The sequence below is a fragment of the Corapipo altera genome, unplaced genomic scaffold (genome assembly GCF_003945725.1).
Source record: "Corapipo altera isolate COAL_440 unplaced genomic scaffold, ASM394572v1 45, whole genome shotgun sequence".
NCBI classification, from domain to species: Eukaryota; Metazoa; Chordata; class Aves; order Passeriformes; family Pipridae; genus Corapipo; species Corapipo altera.
The window spans coordinates 8053685-8073865 of NW_020884877.1; the positions used below are offsets into that span (position 1 = coordinate 8053685).

The 20181-nt window shown below is 42.8% G+C and overlaps 1 protein-coding gene across 3 annotated transcripts in view; it reads left to right on the plus strand.

Moving 5' to 3' along the window:
* The window catches only part of KLF7 (Kruppel like factor 7), a 61625-nt gene extending 41444 nt beyond the window's left edge, over positions 1 to 20181 (plus strand). The window contains exons 4-6 of one of the 3 annotated variants that reach the window (XR_003526624.1): positions 10571 to 10694; positions 17534 to 18460; positions 18573 to 20181. Coding sequence is in view for 2 of the 3 variants with exons in the window: in XM_027637193.1 (XP_027492994.1) it covers positions 10571 to 10694; positions 17534 to 17585 (176 nt within the window). In the remaining variant the exon portion in view is untranslated. Of the gene's footprint in view, positions 1 to 10570; positions 10695 to 17533 lie in introns of all 3 variants that reach the window. The other 2 variants (XM_027637193.1, XM_027637194.1) reach the window with 2 other exon arrangements.

Sequence of the window (20181 nt, forward strand, 5' to 3'; positions counted from 1 at the left end):
CTTTCCTTCCTCAGAGTGAAATTTTCCACATTTGGTGTTTTTTCCAGTGTGGTGGTTGTTTGTTATTTTAGATACTGGAGGAAAAATATTTGTTTTGTAGGAGAATGTGGTATGTGTGTTGGGGAGAGGCAGGGCGAAAAGAGCTATCCGCAGTGTTACAAGTTTAGCTAAAAACTTGGCCTATGTAGTGGAAAACAGTCTTTGAGTAGAAGATTTCTATCTGTGAATATCTGGGTAAAAATTAACTTGAATGGATTAAGCTATGATCTGTTGTAAACTCCCATATGAGTGATGTGATAAAATTTTATCATTAATGCTTTGCAAAACCCATAAATCCCAAAGGTGATTCTTTTCCTGGGCTTTGTTTGGCTATGAATGTGCGTTAGCAAATATGTTTCATACAGAAAACCTATTTATTTTTTAAATTTTCTCCCTGGCGATGCAGAGTCACCCAGCAATGGAATGTCATAATACATTTGTGTTCTCCTTCAGTTACATTCACCTGGCAGCATGAGTGACCTGGGCAGGTTCCAACCTTAGAGCTAAGGATAAATAATCATTTGTGCCTTCCTAACCGGTAAAATTAATTATCTTTACTGACTGCCTTGTGCTCTTGAGACTAGTCTGCTTCGTTCACCAAGGGTTGCCCAGCAGCGTTGCCAAGACTTTTTTACTGAACCCTGTTCAGTGTGAAGCAGCAAGGAGCTCCTGAGCTGCCAGGTACAGCCTGCCACCTCGGCCCAAGAACAGGGAGAAAGCACCAGGAAGGATGGGATTTCCTTCAGACATCACATGCCTACCACCATGTAGGTAGCTCTGCCTTGACACCAGGGCGGCCTCACAAGGAGAACTTGTTAGTGTATTCTTCAAGCTCAAACATGTTATTTCCCTTTTGCATCCACCCCCAAATCAAATCCAATATCTGAATGATTGAAATCCTGGTTCCTTTTCCATTTTTGTTGTTGACAAAACTGGGAAAGAGAAAGGAATTTATGTTCTTTTCCTCTTGTGTTTTATTCCTGTGCTGTCTCTGCCAGTCTGCGTCAGTTTTTTGGTCATCTTTCTCTGATTTTTTAGTGGCAAAAGGGAGAAGATGGTAAATGCTTAAAAACATCAACACTGCAATAGTTAGTTTGAATAAGCAAACCCCACATTCTTTAGCAAAAATATGGAGCAAATCATTTAAACTGTTAGTATCTGTAAAGGGGGAGTCTGTTCCTCTTTATTTTTTTCATCAGTTCTAGGCCCTGTACGTCTCATATTCTTCCTGGCCTATTTGCCTTTATATATAGTCTGGAATTTCTCAGAAACTATTGACCTAAAATGCGAGTGTCTTCAATACACTGCTCCAGATGATGTAAATTTGCGCCATGTTCCTTGAAGGGCTGTCTCATTGTCCACCCTCTGAGATACCTTACAAAAAACAAAGGGGAAAAACATGTCTCAGGGTCCTGGAAAAATCTGACCCACTGAACTGCTGAATCTTTTTCCTTTTTCATGTGTTCCTTCTGCCGCTGCTACCTTGCGTCTTTGAGCTCACAGAGCTCCACAGAATCTGAAACTGGAAGCCCTTATTAGAGGACATTTTTTTTAAAGTTCTTGCTGCTTCTCTGGGGACCGAAGTAATGGCAGCTTGAAGCAGCAGAGAACGTGTAATTAGGGCAAACAGTGATGCCTCGCATGATGGGGAGAAACAGGAGGAGAGGAGGGGAGGTGTGCAACAGCCTGGCGTGCACAGGCTGTTACTAGGAGACCCCGGCACAAAATGCATGAGATGCAGGGTGCTAATGGGCCAGCCCGCCTGGGTACCAGCCTGACCTGCTGCACAGCTGCTTCTGCCCTCCTGTTGCCAAGCAACTCCATCCTTTTTTTTTCTTTTTCTTTTTTGCTTTTCTTTTTTTCCTTTTCTTTTTCTTTTTCCTTTTTTTTTTTTTTGGGGTTTTTCTTTTCTCATTTTCCTCCCCCGACCCCCACTCATTCTGGAACCTTAATTGGGTAGTTTTGCTGCTGGTGTTGCTGCCGGGTGCCCGCCTGGGCCTGTCGCTCTGCTGCTGTCCCTAGGGCCCGGCTGGGGGAGGATGTGCAGGCAATTAATGGGGTAGAAGTGTGGGTTGTATGCTTGGGCTGGCGCCAGCATCTGCTCCCCACCATCCAGGAGCTTCCTCCAGAGAAGAGCTGCAGAGAAGGGGTTTGAATGGGGATCAAATTTTGAAGGCTTTATCACTGTCAATGGGAGTCTTGCATAGACCCAGGGAGATAAAGCATGACATTCCTCCCCACCTTTAGGGCTCAGCATGGATGTCAATGGGCACTTGTTAAATGAATCCTCTTAAGTTGAGAAGAAAATGGAATATTTCCATTTCTTTGGACGTTACTACACACTTTGCTTTTCTCTGCTTTTCAACTAGGCAAGTGGGCTTTGTGGATGTGTGCTAGGTGCTTATGTGTGTGTAAGACATAATGCTGCAAAAATTCATTTCTTTTTGTGTCCTGAATGGCTACATGCTAAAGACTGCTGCTGGCTCAGTAGACAAGCTTTGGCAAGGCCCTTAGGGACTAATCTGAAGCTTTGAAATTTGTAGAAAGACTGATTGGACATTGGATTTGCTTCTTAACCTCTTTCCCCCCATCTCTAATATAGATATGATCAGAACCATCTCTCTGTAAGGGCACTGCTGACCTTTTAGGATCAAAGGAGCTGTACATCATTCATGGAAATGTACTGCTTTTACACTTGATCATCTCTGCCCATCTAAAAATAGGTACAACCTTCTCACATTGTGTGTTTCACAATCCAGTCACATTCCTCTTCTGCCCCATACTGTCTTGTGCCAGCTTTTCTCTTGTGCTTTGTCACCCTTTCAAAGGCTTTTCCATCTTTCTAGCAGGTGGCAAAACTGTGAATAAAATGCCTTTCTAAATTATTTTTATTTTTTCTCTTTTTTCGAGTAGAAAACATTGGTAAGCCAGTTAAGCACTGACCATTGCACCCCCACTCCCCCCAGCATTTCTTTTTATAATAAAAATAATAATTAGGCTTCCTATTCTTCAACAAAAATCAATTAGGAGTATATTGAGGAATGAAAGGCTCAGAAAAGTATCTGAAATTGATTTTTGTAATTAGTTTTACTGGTTGATGGGTTGCACGCACATACGCTTAGATGTTAGCATTGATCTCCAGAGGATGTATGTATTAAATAGCCTGCTCTTCCTTTTTGCTAAAGAAATGAACTTATTAATCTTAAAAAGAGAGTGATGTTGTTATGCGCTGAACTGCAGCTGCTCACTGGCTTTTCTCAGAGCAGCTGCCTGAGCCATGTGATGGTAACGTGCTGAATCTGGTGTGGAAGTTGAAATATTTAACAAGCAGCAGGTCTGTGGCAACTCCTCTTCTGTGTCTCATATTTGACAAAGAGTATGTCTGTAATGAGGGAGGACAGGCACTGGTGTTAAGGAGACCTATCTGGTTATATTTCATTTTTCAGGAGTCCTTCTGCGACATGTTTCTATTAAATAACATGTAGCTCTTTACACAGGAAGAGAGGAGTGACCAGTAACATTTTCTGTTGTGCCATGTGCTGTGTGCTGATGTTCAGCTAATTAGAAGAATTATGGCTTGGCTTCATTGGTATGCCATGTATGTAGCTTGTAAAGCTCTCAGGGACCCTTAGAGATGAAGAGTGCTACATAAATATAAAATATTGTTAATGTGATGTTCCACATTAGGCATCCCGTTGTGCTGAGGCAGACTTTTGTAATAAACTGCAAGGCAAATAGGAATGCCTGCCTGGCATTTCTCTGTGAGGCAATCTGGGGGGCTGCTTCTCCTGAAACCACACCAGCTTCTGGCGTTTCTGAGTGACTTGTGCCTGCACTGGCAACATCGCCATGGGCACGGGCCTCCGAAGGGTGCCTTGGGTCATCTCGCAGTGACACCGATGCTTGCTGCAGTGGCATGGTCCCACTCACCAGCCCAGGAACAGCAGGTCCCAAAAGGATTTCTCAGGAAGGGTGGCAAGGAAAGTTATCAAAACGCTCTATTAACAAAGCCCGTGGCACTACTTGATTCTTCACACATTTCTTCGCACAGCTCAGGCCCTAGAGCTTCCTTGTAGGAAAAACCCAGGCAAGAAATCTTGCGTTTAATTCCTTTTTTCAGTTATAATTTTGCAGTTTGTCTGGTTCTTCGGGAACACCAGTCTTGAAACAGGTGTAGCTGAAGCTGTCTTTCAATATATATTTTTAGACACTGAGACTTTTAGAATTAGTTTCATTTTAAATAGCCTTCAAATCACAGATTTTAAAAAGGAAGGAAATATTTGTGTTTCTTTCAGATGACTTTTTTTTGGATCCTGAAACTATATGTAAACAATTTGCAGTCGATTAGAACATATGCTGATTTTTTTCTGTTGTTTTCTTAAACACGCTTTTGCATGCCAGCTTTGTGTAGCTACGTAACATCATATTAAGGAGCTCTTCAAACATAGTGCAACAAATGTCTTATTTGAATGGCCTTCAAAATGTGCATACAGACAGAATGTGGGGTTTTCCCCTCAGTTTCTTTAAGCATCTTTTACTAAATTCATCATACTGACACAAGGAGTCCCATGACACTACCAAATTTTAGCACAGAGAAGTATCAGCAAGGATTTTGACTGTGATTCTCCTCTGAAGTTCACTGCAGGACTCCAGGCTTAAGCTACCTGGTGGTTTTACTAAGTGCCTGTTATCAACATATGTTTGTGGTGTGGTATTTAAAGTGGGGTGCAGGGGAGGCATAAAGAAATAGATATGGATGTATAATCATAGTATCTTTGTTTACTTTTAATTCTGTAAAGATACAGGGTGAAACTCGAGCCTTAATGGATGTTTTTCCAATGACTTGGATGGAGCCAGGATTTCACCCCAGGGCACTGGAACTCTGTGATCTTATCATTCAGATCCCAAAATCTGGAGAGTTTTCTTCTTAAAGTCCCTGCTGTTGAAATTCAGGGAATAGAGAGCAAACTTCTTCCTCTGTATTTCATAATAAATCTTCTAGCCTGCAGGGCTGCAAAGAGAAGTTTAAAATCATGGCCCTAGGTTATCTAGAAAGCAGAAGGCAAATGATCTCTAAATAGTATTGTTTTCTTCTTTAAAATCTCATTATTTCTATGGAAGAGTAGACTCGTGACTTTTTAACCCTTGGGGCTGGCAATAAATAATGCAGATATAAGAAGTATAATATTCTCATTGTGTGCTGTAGTTTTGTGATCATGTCCTCAGCTGATCTTGATTATGTACCTATGTACCATCCTGTAACCTAATGTTTCAACTAATGCCTCTGTTGAAACAGCCTCTGTGAGATGTCTGTAGCAAATGCTGCTGTGCTCCTTATACAGAAGAAATATCCCCGGGACCTAGAGAGTGCCTGCGGGATGTAGGTGGCAAGGACAGGGGGTCTCTGGATGTTGAGAAGAGACAACATCCCCATTGCTTTGTTTTGTGAGGAAATATTTATTGCAAAGGCTTGTACAGGGTTTACAAGCTAAGTATATGTCGGAGAGAAAACCTGATGTTCGCTGGTTTATGCCTGGAGAGCAAAGATAACAGGTGCCTGCAGCTGAGCTGCTTTCCTAGCCCTCTGCACCATCAAAGGAGAGAAATTCACCTCCCATCCCAGTCTGACTGATATGTCAGAGTCCACACATGCCTTTGCCTCTCCATTAACTTGAAAAAGAACCATAGATGGCAATTTCAATATATAAAGTTGTATGAGATGAAGCTCACCAAGACTGCCTGAAGCTGGAAAATGGAGGGAGAAGTCCCAAGGACAAGTGTGGTGTTCACAGGACCAGCCCAGCTCTATCAGTCATATTTTGCTGAAAACCTAGCATGTGTTTACCACAGTAGTGTAAATGGGATTGTGTGCTTGGCTTTTTCATACTTAAAAACGATAAATTTTTTGCTTTCAAGAGAAAGCTGTACCAATCATTTTTATATTTTTGTAACTAGATGCCTAATATTTAGTCTTGCATTTATCTTAGTCACAAAAGGAATAGTGACCTGATTTCAGGGCTGCCAAAGTCTGATGAATTTTTTGTTATGACTCATAATTCCAGCTTCACTATTGCATGTTTCCCATAAATTTTCAAAGGTCTTTGCCTGGATGGAGTGCCTGACTGTACTGAAGTGTGCTTTAGGGGTACTTTTAGAAGAAGAACTAGGTTGTGGGAGGTGCCATAAACAGAAGTGGAATAGAGAGCCTACTCCTGGAGCATCCCAGTCTCAGGGCATAAAATGTGCTCCAGCAACATGAAAAGATTAAATATGCTACGGACCACAGGACACAGCCACAATGAAGGGAGGCTGTTTTGCAGAAGTATGCAGTCATGATGGACTGAGACCCTACAGTATAACTGAAGGGCTAATAGTGTTTCTGTACCACTCGCTTTTTTGGTGCTACGGTCCTTCTAGACCAGTAGGTTTCAGTGCACTCACTGCTCTCTGCTCTAGCAGGCATGCACAGGCTGCTCCTCGGGGATCCTCATCAGGCAGCTCAGGATGCATCTTATGTGTGTGTTCCCTGATGATCAAGTGACCTCTTTTGAGATGAGTCTTTGGTTGCCCCCATTCATTGCTTTGGTTCAACGTGGCCAAAGCATAGATGTGGTTTTGGATGGTGTATCCCAGTCGGTGCTCTGCAAATGCACACGTGGTACGCTTCATCTACGGACAGGCCGCAGGACCGGGCTGTGGCTAGACAGGAATAACACCTTTCAAACGCACATGGTGTGGGTGTTGGGTCCTGCATACCCACTGCTTCACTCTGCAGCTCACTTTCACTGCGCTGTGCTGCTCTCTGATGCACATTAAACTAGAATGTGGTCAGGAAGCTTGAAATCTCTAGGTAGCATCTCCACCTCCCAGGAGAAAAACTAGAGAAAGCTGATAGCCACTGTTATGGGTCAGTCCGAGATTTTCCCTGAGAAAATGGCTCATTGTTTTAACACTAGTGCTCATCTCGGAAAATTGCATAATTCACTTCTTGAACATATGTCTGCATTGCTGGCTGCCTGCCCTTCCCAGGTGCATTTGTGGATGTGTGAAATCTGAACCGGCCCCATGGTGTGGAGCATGTTCTGAACTGAAAGAGCCGAGTATTTAACAGCTGCATACCCAGGTATCAGCTTCTTTTTGGATGACCATTGCCTCCTCCATTGAATCTATTTATATAAATGCGGATTTATGTAGTTGTTTAAGGACTGCACAGATCTTTGTGTTGAACAAAGGTGACTTAAGGAGTAGAGGCTCCTTCCTGGGAGTGGCTTGCAGAGATGAGTTTTAAGTGTGGTTATTAATTTGAGGAATTAGAAAAAAGTCAGTGTGGCACAGCTCTATGATATTGCTATTTTTCAGTGGATTTTGAAGCTCATAATTAATTTCTTAAAAAGGGTGAGATCCTGGTCCTGTAGAATTGAGTGGGAGTTTTGCCATTGCCTTCAGCAGAAGGGAATTCATCATCTATTCTTTTATTCTCACTAATGCTCTGCGACAACAGCCTAGCACATGGAAAGGATCTTTCCCATTTCTTCTCCCTGCTATTGCCAGTAGTGAGGCAGGAGGACCCTCCTTCTTCATTCTCATCTACATATGTTCACTTTGGCAAGATATACTTCTGTTTCATCATCGTGTAAAGTGAAAGCAGCCATTAAAGGAGCAGTTTTTTCTTAGTCTTCACGTGCAGAGATAGGCAGGTCTCTCTCTTCCTTCACTCACGTGCTTTTGAGTAGCTGCAGGAGGGCAGGAAATCTAACCTCTTTGAGGTCTCTGGGTCAAGGAGCTGTCTGATGTGGCTTTAAAGGTCACTGTGCTCCTTTGCATTTATCTTGTGCCACTTGGAGCACAGTATGCCAGCAGGCTGTAAGGAGCACAAAGAAGTACTGCCTGACATTTTGCGGAACAGGGCTTGGGTTACAGAGGAAAAGCATCTGAAAACAAAACTCAGCTCAGGGCTGTGCAAGGCCAGAGCTGGAACATTTGAGAGAGGAGCCCCTGCAGCAAGTAACAGAGATGTGTGGCATCCTGTGGGTTTACCAGTAATCGTGCCTGGCATTTCTGTCTCTCGTAACCTATGTATAGCACTGTACATTTTCAAAGCTCCTGACAAATGTTAACAAGCCAAACTCCACCTCAGTCCCAATAGCGTAATAATTTCACAGAAAGCCCGGGATGTTTTTCCTTCACCCTTCTGCTCTGTAGGTGACTGTATCCTTCAGACTCGCTGTACCTGCCAGATTTGGCTGAGCAGTCATCTTCTGCGTTTGCTTTGCAGCATGTGCAGCAAATGTGCTGCAAGGCACTTTGTCTGCCTTGCTGTCTCCACTCTAATGTAGGCACTAGAGAGCGTCAGAGAACCAAGGAAGCTGAGTTATCATTGAGGCTTATTTACTGACAGCTTTTAAAAATAATGCATGAACTGTTCAGGCAAAACCAGTGCACCATCACAGGCAAAGAACCAGGGCTGGGGAAATCCCTCTTCTCTGAGGAGAGCAGATGCAGGATGCCAGGTAGGGTGTCAAGGGCTAATGGGGGCAGTGCTGCAACTGCAGCTCTAGCGTTTGGGGCCAGCACTGGTGACAGTGTTTCAGTTACAGTTGAGTAGCCAGCCCAGAAACAAGACACCAGCACTTGGCTCACTAACAAGAAGTTTCTCGCTTTTTATTTTCCTGAAGAAATCCTATTCAAAGAGTAGAAGAACAAGAAGCGAGTCTGCAGAGATGACCAGGCAGGCACATTCTAAGTGGGGTAGTGTTATTGTTGGCTCAGTCCGTTGTCCTGTTGGACATTTTCCCATGGGGGACTGTGACACACAACAGAGACATCCAGGCTGGCCTTTCTGCATTCAGAGACTGTGGGACAAATGGATATTTTGGTGTAGTCTTGCCAGCTGCTACCCCCTTTTCAGTGCTTCACCCCAGTTGAACTACTGAGCCAAAGAAGCTTCTCAGAGGCCAGTAAAATGGCTCAATTGCAATTAAGGTCTCAGCCCACTCTGCTGTTCTCTCTGGCGGGGATGACGACTGGGCAGCAGAGCTGCCTGTGCAAAAGAAGTCCACAGAAACTCACTCATGAGTGAGAATGGCGTTTTTTCATGTACTTTGATGCACTTCTCTTGCCCTTGTCACTTTTCTTGCTCTTTTGGCCTCTCCAATTTGTCGCCATGAGATACATTGGTCTCCCATAATCAGATCTCACTCCTTTTCTTGCTGAATAGACACACTAAATATAGAAATCTGTGTCTCTGCACTGTCTGCTGTGGTCAAGTGATTGTTTCGTGTGACTGGCCTAGGGGGTCATACAGACTGCAGCCTCAGTGTGGTCCATGGTGGGTTTTTTAAGATCGCTTTCTTAGCAATTTTAAGAACAAATAATTAAGTAATAATCCCTTCTCTGTTTATAATTCCTAGCTTAGAAGCGTGGTAGTGAAAGTGTTTCTTGTTTGCATTTTATCTCGGCTCTCTCCTAATGCATCCATATGGTCCTGATTGCATAGGGAAGAGTGACATGGAGTTTATATAGGAGGAGATGCACTGGAGCATTTGTCCTGGGGGGGAAGATATTAAATTTGAATGCACACCAATGCATGTGCACTGAATAAGAAAAAGGGAGTCATGAGACCTTGGAATTCTTCATCAGAAGGTGTTAAGACTCCACAGATGTTACACCATGGCAGACTTTGATTCGCAGAGACTGATTTGCGTTAGAAGATAGGTAGATGTGAACACAGAATCATAGAGTTCCTGAGTTGGTAGGGATCCACAAGGATCATTGAGTCCAAATCCTACCAGCAGACTAGAGTCTCTCCTGTCTTACAACTGCACTGTTCCACTTCCTTCAGTGGCACCATCAATATTTTGAGGCAGAAACATCTGATAAAGGTGTTGTGCAAAAAGCCTGAAGGACCAGCTGATTTAAACAGGGAAAAATGTATCCTCTCACAGTTGCTGCCTGACACATAATTTCTTGAACCAAGGAACAGTTTTTGTTGTCAGAAGCGACCAAAGAAGGTGCAGTCCTTGGGGGCAGCAGGCATGAATGCTTGGGGGGAACATGCAGGAGGTAAATAGACTCAGGGTAAAGCATGCAATGCAGTAGTGGTTGTCACTCTGGAGTGGTGCACATCTGCAGAATGTTCAGATGTTAATACAGTCACTCAAGTACCACAGTAATTCATCTGGCAAGGATAGAGAAAACTGAAAAGCTGTTTGAGACTCAAGCTTCAGCCACACAGCTGCATGGACATTTGGGAACATTCTCAGGGTTTCTTTGAAGGGTAATTGCCTGGTTTTGTTAGAAACGGGAAATAAGATTGTGCGAGAATTTTAGCAGTGATAAAATTTGGACTGGAACTATCCTCAGTACAATACATCATCAGCCCTAAGTTGTTTCCATCCCACACTGGCCATGAATTGTGTGATGGGCTAACCTGCTCTAATGGGTCAGAGGCAAGGTGGGATAACAGAGGGCTTGCAAATGAGTACTCAGTAATCCTGCTGCCACACTGACTGTTCTCTCCTCCCCTCTGCAGGTGAGAAGCCTTACAAGTGCTCGTGGGAAGGGTGCGAGTGGCGTTTTGCACGGAGTGATGAGCTCACAAGGCATTACAGAAAGCACACGGGTGCAAAGCCCTTTAAATGCAACCATTGTGACAGGTAATGCAGCTTCCTAATATGGTGTTCAAGAAACGGGGAGTTTTGTGACTGGTATGGAGTTACCAGCTCCCTAAGACAAGAGACCTGTCTCCCAGCAGAGAGGCCCCTTCTGTCCTCCTGTCTCACTGCCTCGATCCCTGAACCAAGGAGAGGCCCTCCACTTTTCCCCTGTCTTCTCTGCCTCGGTGGCCAGGGAGGCTGGCAGATGGGGAATACTTCCTAAGCAGTCTAAGCTGTTTCCATCCCACAGCACAGAGAAAAATGTGGGTGGAACTAGGTGTAGGTCTGATTGAACCCTGCTGGTGTCTGTTATGGGCACAGGATTCAGTCCATAGAGCAGCTCTTATTAATACCTTTAAAGCAGAAAGGACATCCAAAGGGTCTTAGACTATTTCAGTGATGGACCTCTCAACAAAGCATCTCCAAAGCTTTCTGTCTCCTGGTCCTGTGAGCCTGGTGCCCTCACAAAGGTAGAGCTCCCTGTATTTGCTCTGCTTCCAGAACTAACCTGAGCACCACTGCTGGCTGCCCACATTTTGGCAGGGTGGGCCTCGCAAAACTGATGGGCCTCACAGAAACATGAATGTATGGCAGGAGGGATGGGGAGTGTGTGTGGCTCTTGTGCCCCAAATTTGTAGGAAACCTGTAGGATAAAAGCACTTAATTTCTGTATGATCATTGTCTTCTCTTACCACAGAGTCCAACCTGTTTCAACTCTTTGGAGGTAGCAGGGGAGAGTCAATAACAGATGACAAAGGGCACCACTTTGAAAAGCACAAGAGTGATTTAGACATATCTTAGAGTTCAAGTTCATAAGGTTGTTTTGTGTAAGATCAGTGATCTCTGCACATTCCTGCTAATTAGTGAATCTTTTCTTACAGTTTTAAATCTCACCCTTGACATCCGTTTGAAGTGGGAAATACTCTACACCTTCATTCTGTGTGGGCCCAGATTTAAAATCCTAACAGGTGCCCAGAGCCAAGGTTCCTGAAGAGCCTGTCATGCAACAGTCCTCCTCTGGGCACTCAGAAATGAGGTGTGAGCTGAGCACCCAGCAGCTCCCAGTGAGAGCCACGGTTAGGGCTGCTCACTGCCAATTCCTTTTTACAGTTTTTTACTGCTTCAATGAACACCGAGCTCGTCTGAAAAATCTGGTCATCCTTGCTTGGTGCTGAGTGCTTTTGAAAGCTGGGTTCTTTGAATTTAGAAACAAAACCAAAAGGACACCCTTCTCCACATCCCCAATCCCAAATGATAAGAAATCAGGGTGGAGCAAAGGCAATTAGCCCTGTAATGACTTTTGACAGCACTGACAGGATCGAACAATGAGCACTTCTCCCCCTCGCGCCCCCCCAGCTGAAGACTGGCAGTGCCCTGGGTGAAACCTAGATCCACTATTGAGTAATCAAATAATGTGCTTGCATCTGAACATGTTATCCAGCTAATCCTATTTATATATATTTTTAAAAGAGGCTTAAGAAAATTACCCATCTTTTTAATGCAGCACTAAGGTTCTCAGCTGTGATAAGGAAATGTTTTGTAATACAATAAAGGCTCTAGGAAGCCTCTGGGTACACCAGACCAACAGAGAATATGCGTGGAGAGAGGATGTGTGGGACATAAACAAGAGACCCCCATCCTTTTATGGGAAGGAAATTTGATCATTTTCACATCCTGCCTTTCCAAGAGCTTCATCTCCTTAAGTGCTCTTCTGCCCTTGTCTCCCCTCTTCCCGTTCCCCTTCCCCCACGGAGGGCTTCCTCTTGGATTATCTTTTGTTTTATCCCTGGATTATCTTTTGTTTGCTCAGAATGAGGGACAGGATAAACCAAGTAGGGACCTCTGCAGTTCTGCTTTTGTTTAAGCACCTCTGTGAAAAACAGTTATGTTCTGTTTTAAATGTAAGGCATTGCCTTTCTCTTTTCATTCCTCCAAAGAAGAAACTAACCATCGTGGCCCCACAAATACACACACACATGTACACACAAATCCCCAGGGTTTCTGTGTCAGGACAAACAATAGTTTTAGCAGAAAGCTAAAGAAATACGGTCAGTATTTTCAACTCCTCGATCTCTTTCAGCCCTTTGTTAAGTGTTCATTATTCTCCCTCCACATATTATCCCTTCCTATCTAGCTTTCCTCTTTGGCAGCAAACTCAGTCACTGCAGTCAAGAGATATATTCCTGTAATCATCTAATGCATTTTCTGCTCTTCTGCTGAATCTGTAGATGAAGGAAAAGTACTATTAATAAAGTTAAGAGTACTGGGGATTGTGCACTGTTAAACTACATGCCCATACCATCTGTGTGTGGTGATAGGAGACAGATTTGTCCTTACTCTCCCAGTTAGTTGATGCAAGCTTGTAGAGTGGCAGTGCCTGTTCTTCTTTTGCTCCACTCTGCCATACTACTATTTTTCCTTCTTTTCTCATTCCCAGATCTCTCTGCTACCACCTATTGCAGATGTCTCACCTCAAGCAAGCACTGAAACATGAGCCTAAAACTGTCCTTAGCTGTTTAGGCAGACTTTCAATGTTAAAGGTGCTTCTTCCTGAGCCAGGGTTCCAGCTGAGGAACAATTTCTCTGGATTTGAACTGCTACCCTTTATTGCACACACCATTATTGACAGTAGATATGGCCAGCTTGTTACATTTTAAGGAGCCTATTTGAGCTCTTTTAACAACAATGATGTAGCACAAAACCTATGCCTGTTGTTGTTCAGAGTTGAAGGCTGTATCTTGGCAATCAGAGCATGAAGGGGGTGATTCAAATAGCAAAGGGGAATGTTGTTCACACAGTCTGGCTGCAGTTCCCTTCCAAGGCTGTTTTCAGATGTGCTTGTCTGTCTGACCTTCTGGCTGATGTCAAAGGGGGATGAATGTCCTCTGTGTACAGGTCAATTTTATAACAAAAGAGATAAGATGTGATTCTCTTCCTCTGCTGCTCCAGCCCTAACACAACACTATGCAACCCACAGATTACATGGTTAGTTATAGCTGGCAAACTACCACTGGTTTGACTAACATCGTATGTGCTGCAAATGCTGTGTGGATTGGTGGCAGCAGGGGATAAAGGAGAATCAACTAAAGTGATATGGAAAGCAGTGTACAAGTCCTTAGTACCTTCCATACACCAAGGTTATGCTGGTCATTAGCATTCCCCAAGAATTTTGCTCCTCAGAAACACAAGCTAGGGTTGTTCCTCACACAGTGCAAGCCCTCAGCACTTCAGGGGAAGAGTTTGACAGGGTAGTGACACTCAGTTGTTCTGCATAAATATGTGTTTAGGAGATAGCAGCTTAGTGCCAGACTGTTGGGGTGTATGTTCCTCTCTGCTCGTGCGTGCACATGCGCATGTGGTTTCCTTGTTGACAGCAAGCTAAGAGCACACTTAACTCGAATGAACACGTCTCACAGTGGAAAATCCACAGCTGGTAAGAAAGATGGTTGAGCAATATATTCTCATTGTATTTACCTTCCCTCTTTCTCCTTCAGAGGCCTCAGCGCTGAGCAGTATTGTGTTGCTAAGGAGATAGAACAGAAAGAGAAAGGAAGGAATCATGTTTGTGTGCAGGGAATTTATGTGTCACACATCACTGTATGAATTTTATAATTAGGATGTCTAATTCTAGCGTAAGCTGTCCTTTCCAGGAAGAGCTGGACTCAGGAAGGGATGATGGAAAAGGCTGTGATGGCCCCACGTACGATGTGCAGAGCTGGTCTGGAACTGAAAGTGTTGTAGAGCCAGAGGTACAGAGCAAGGTCTTGTCTCATGGGTACACTATAGACCAGCAAGCTCCTTTTACCTAATTTTTGAAAAGAAGACTTTCCCTTGACAGCTTATCCTGTGGAACCTCTTCTGCTGCTGCCTTTAGTCCCAGAAGGAAAGAAAAAATGTGCCCACTAATCAATAGGCTTTTTGACAGCATGATTTAGCTGCAAAAAATTTGTAGGGACTGTTTTACTGTTGAAAATAAGTGTCCACATCCACCAGCCTTACCAAGAGATAGAACTAACCAAATTAGTCAGCAGGAGAATGTGAAGAGTTAGTATTGCACCTTTTATTAGCTATAAACTAGCAATTATGGTACCATTTTATTAGCTATAAAATATTATAGGACTGAAAAATATACTAGATGCTAATATGGTGGTTACTGATGTGAAACAATGTATTGAATCTATATTTTTAACAGCTCTCGCTGGGGTGTGACTCCGCGTACACTTTCCTGTGTTGCATCTGTAATAGAGGCAATTGGAGAGGAAAAGCCCTGCTGCTTGGGTGGTGGTCTTATGACTAGTCCTAGACTGAAGTGCCAGCTGGTGCATGCCTTTTTGGCAGCCACTCAAGCTGTTGTTTTGTTTTGGCAGCCCTTGTAGCCAGAGCACGCTGCTTTCTCAGTTTAGACTGGTGAGAGAGATGATGGTCCAAGGGTGCATTTTGGCTGTATGGAGCCTGCTGTGTTGAAAGCCCAAAGTCCATTGTCAGATTCATGTCTGTCTTGCTGAGGTTCATGTAGGACCTTGGAGGAATGCAGCCTCCATCCTATTTAGGAGTCTTTAGTTTTTGCATTCTGAAGGTATTAACCCCCTTGTAAGCTGCAAGTAGAGAAGAGCTGACATGAGAAGAGCTATGCTCATTCATAGAAAATGAGTATATGACTTTTCTTGTGGAAGTTGCCTTATTGAAATGTTTCTTTGTCTTAGAAATGCACCTCTTGATCACTCATCTCTGCTTGTATAAGCAGATAGGTAACATGTGCAGGGGATACTTCCAGCAGAACAGAAAACACCCCCTAACTATTTGAAATATCTTCATTTTTATAGTTCTCCTCTTTCTCAGGCTTTCTTAGGGTGTTTATCCTCTGGGTATTTGCCTTTAGACTGAGTGAGGGTTTTTTATCTTTCGGTATTGGCTTTTTTTCCTGGATAGTTCAGTTTGATTTTTTACCTTCTTCTTCTTGAAAAGTATGAAATACTCACCTACTGCTTTTTTTGAAATAACTCAGTGCCTGACTCTGAGCTATCCTGATACTCACAATAAGCCATTTGGATATTCTTCTGTCCATTATTGATGGGTGTTTTATACTCTAAATCTGCGGGGCAGTGAAAAGACATGTCAGGCAAGTCTGTTCTGGAAGTAGCTTTTCCTGGTGCCCTTGGAGCCTACAAAACCAGTTTATTCAAAATCCATAGGCATGTGGGGTTTTATGTGATATTTGTAGTAGATGCTTTTTAAAAAAAATAAGGCAGTGTCTTGTGGCTTAGGGTGGAAAGGAGACAAGCCAAGATTTGCAGGGAACTTGGAAAACTCCTGTTTTTTAGTGCTCAACTTGAATTACCTAGAAGAAGTTTAATTTCTGAAAGTGTCTTGAGTCCTGCCACTGTGACAGACAGGCTCCATTTTTGGGCTGTGGGTAGACAGCCAGAACCACTGCCTGCTTGTCCTGCGGTTTGCTCTCTTGTGCCACACATATCTTAAATGACACTGTGATGGTGGGTGTGAAATGGGTCAGTGCTTTCAATCCCATAGCTAATGGGAACAAAGTCACCAAAGAACTTTTGCTTACTGGCAGTCTTGATAGAATAAGGCATATATTGAATGACAAGTAAGAAAAGCCCTTGAACTCCTGAGAACTTATTCCCCTGATCACTCTGACATCTTGGTGCTGTGAAGTGCCTGAATTTGGGCGACTGTTCCTGCTGCTGTGAGTGCCCTGCAGTTTGCCTACTAAAAAAAAGGCAACTGTTCTAGAATACAAATTCATGATTAACTCTTTGTGGGGTTGCTCTTCTCCTGGAGTAAGTGTGGTTTATTCTGAGTTTCTTAACTCACTTCACAAGTGGATTAAGTAACTTCAGAAGAAGGCAGTCATAAGCCTTTAGCAAGGGAGTTAATAAAGGAGAGATGCTTCATTTCAAATTCATGCTTGACCTTATTCTCCATTAACTGCATGTTTAGACCAGCCCCAGAACTCAACTAGCTCTCTAGAGTTGCTGCTCTAAGTCCATCTCATCAGGATCCAGCTACATGTTCAGAATGTCAAAACATTATGTTTTCTTATGAGACTGTAAAAAATGACTTTGTGGTTAAAGAATAGAAGTTGAAAGCTCAAGTTCTGGCTTCTTTTTCTGGGTTTACCACTCTTCTTGTGTGATTTACAATTTCCTTGCCTTCTCTGTCTCTCAATTGTCACTCTTATGAAATAAGCATAATACTTTATCTTCTGTCAACATCCTTCAGGGAGATAGCTTTCATCAGCATCCACATATTAGCACCCAGATTCCCAGTAGAGAGAAAGAGAGAGATAAGTAGCCTGATGGATTGTCAGCCTCCAAACTCTGAACCAGCTTTCCTTCCCATTTGTAGTTAGAAATGAGAATTCAGCTTTCAAAACTAGCATCATACTTTGGTGCTTGTTGCAGGTACTGGGCACTTGAGAAAGCTGGAGTTTTTTAAAATGATGTTGCTGAGTACTTGAATAAAACTAATTTGGTTTATTTAATTTTTTTATATGCAAACACACACACTAAATACTTGATTTTATAATATAGGTGCATAGATGAGCACTCTTCCCTGATGTTTGACTCGAGGAAGGGAGAGGGAGGGATAGGAACAGAGAATGGAGAAAAGTAGTCTCTTTAGCTGCCAAGGAGACAAGATAGTTGGCCCTCTGTGGTCACAGAGGTCAATCACACAGTTTGGTGGTGATCCATGGATAACCCAAGGAATGTCCTTAAATTTGGGTATATACTTTCTCTTGTACTTAACAAGGAAGGAGCAGAAACCCTGTTTTCCAAAATCCTATATTTATTTCATTTCCCGATTGCTTTATGTTGCAGGTGTTTTTCCAGATCGGATCACCTTGCCCTCCACATGAAGAGACACATCTAAATTTCAGTCAGCTTGGCATAGATGTCATCTGGGCTAAGTGTTGTGAGATGAAAGTGGAACTCAAGTTACAACGTGCTACCTTACAGGAGAAGAGAACTTGATCCCGTGTAATCCTCTGTACAGGGGCCACATGCTCACACTGTCTTGCACCCAGTGATACTTCAATACGTACATCGGTTCTTTTATGCCTTGCCCCAGCTGGATGGGAGAAGATGCAGGCGAGGAAATGGTGTAGTGGTGAAGTCAGTGGAAAAGAACAATTGCTTACAGTACTTCATCCCTCTTGGATTTGTTTCCTGTTTTTGCCAACGGAAATCAAAGAAAACACAGGAGGCTTCCCTGCAGTGGACGGCAGTAGGAGGGGCTTATCTAACTTGCTTCTCAGTGCAACTCAGTAGAAGAATATGTTGTCTTGAAGTTGCATATTTGTAGCACTAACTTCCTTTTTAAATAGATGGGGGGAAACCAATGACCTAGAAAACCAAATCCCAGTTTGGTAGCCAAAATGAACCTCTTGGTTTTTTTGTTCTTTGTCTGAGAATTCCTAATGTTCAGTGCATCAGACTTCTCACAGACACTTTGATCTGTGTTGGTTTTGGTTCTTCTTCCTAGAACTGAGCTATTGAGATCCTTTTAAGTCAATACCAGTGGCCTTAATGGCAGTAGACTGTGGAGTGACACTTGTGACACAAATATCCTCTTCTTGGCCTGAGTTTATGTAGAGTTCATGGAGGATTATATTTTTGTTGGTTGTTTTTATTTTAATTTTTGTTTTGGCTATTGCACAACATATGCACTAGGGACTCTGGAAGCTGCTGCCATGATGGCTAAGTAGCCAAGGGATAAACCCCTAAAAAACAGCACCTAATATCTCTGTAAGCCTCACCTTATTGCCATAGCTAGGACTTCTTGTTTATTTTTTGAACAAAAAACTTTAAAAACTTGTTTGGAAGCTTAAACATTTTTTTTCTTTTCTCCACAAACAAGTGATCTTCAGAACTCCTTGTCTTCACCTGGATATCAGTCTGGGACTGGCCACACAGGCATGACTACGGGATTCCTTCCACATCATATGAGCATGTTAGCCACAACCCACGGTGATTTAGTGGTGAATTATGTTGCTTTTTCTTGCTATTCTACTAACCAATTTAAAACATTAGACTTTTGTTTGTGTAAAGAGCACCTGCAGAATGTTTTAATTTAAAGCTAATGTTTGTTGAGCCTCTTATACACACAAAAAAACCCCAAGCCAAAACTCCTGCTCCAGTCTTTGAGTGGGAAATCGAGAACCTCTTCCAAGTACAATGGCTTCATTCAGCATTAGCCTTTTAAAGAAATTATCAAAGTCCTCCTTCTCCATTCATCAAGTTGATACTGTAGGCCACTCCTATATGAAAAAGTGTAACCGTGTGAACGGTGAAGGAAGGAAGGGATTTTACATACAGCAGTGAGCCTTTTCCAAATGATTGGTCTAAAGTATTACTAACCTAGAGGTCCATTTTGGCCTACTGTGTGAACCATCAAGGAGAAGTGGAGGTCTCATGCTCACCCTTCCGTCCTATTGATAATTTGATTTCGTTGGCTCAAAGTGGATTAAAGTCTTCATTACAAAAGGAAAAAAAAACCACAAAAAATGTATTGCCATAAATTGTATTTGAAACTATTTGACACTGGCCCTGACTCCAAAGACTGCATTTAGGACCATAAAAACGGCCTATGCAAGCAGGCAGGTGGTCATTAAGTTGTATATTTTGTATATTCTGGGACCATCCCTACAAGGTGTCTAGAAATGAATCAAAATAGCACGTGGTCCACAAATGGTTGCTGCTCTTTTATACTGTATTAGCCAACTGCCCTTTGACTGTTTTGACTCATTGACTGTTATATATTTCCCTTAATTTATGTTTTGGGAGGTAAAACTATACTCTAAAGGGAAAAAAGAGCAAACAAGAAACTGAATAGATGTTTAAGAGCTGTCACCAGGATCCTTGGCACTTGAATTCTCAGCATTTTGCAACCTCTGGTTCCAGTGAGAGATTGAGTTTACTCGAAAGATGCTGGTTTTCCTCACAGTTTTCACAAAACACTGTGACTGTCAACTGAACACTTTGGGGACAGGGGGGAAATACGATGTCTGGCCCATATGGCATGAAATATGGACCAAAATCTAACCATCTTTTAGGGACAATGATGTAATATTCATGATAAGAGCTTGAGAGAGAGAGTGAAAGAAAGAAAAGAAAGTCAGAAAGAAAGAGAGAGAGAACAAAAATTGAGTTTATTCCAAAGATTTAAAACTAACTATACTCTATATGTGTATATATATATGCTTACATATATATATGTATACATTTAAAAATTGCAGAACACTGCTTGCTGACAATCTCGTATTTCTCTACTTCTGTATTTGCATACTTTTTATGGCTGTTTCACTCAGCTGTTCCACTGGGACTGAGGGCCCTAGGATCGAATTTGTGATGGAACATACAGATCTGCCAGATCACAGACTCACAAAAAATCCTGAGTTGGAAGGGACCCACAGGGATCGTCAAGTCCAGCTCCTGGCCCTGCACAGGACACCCCAAGAATCCCACCA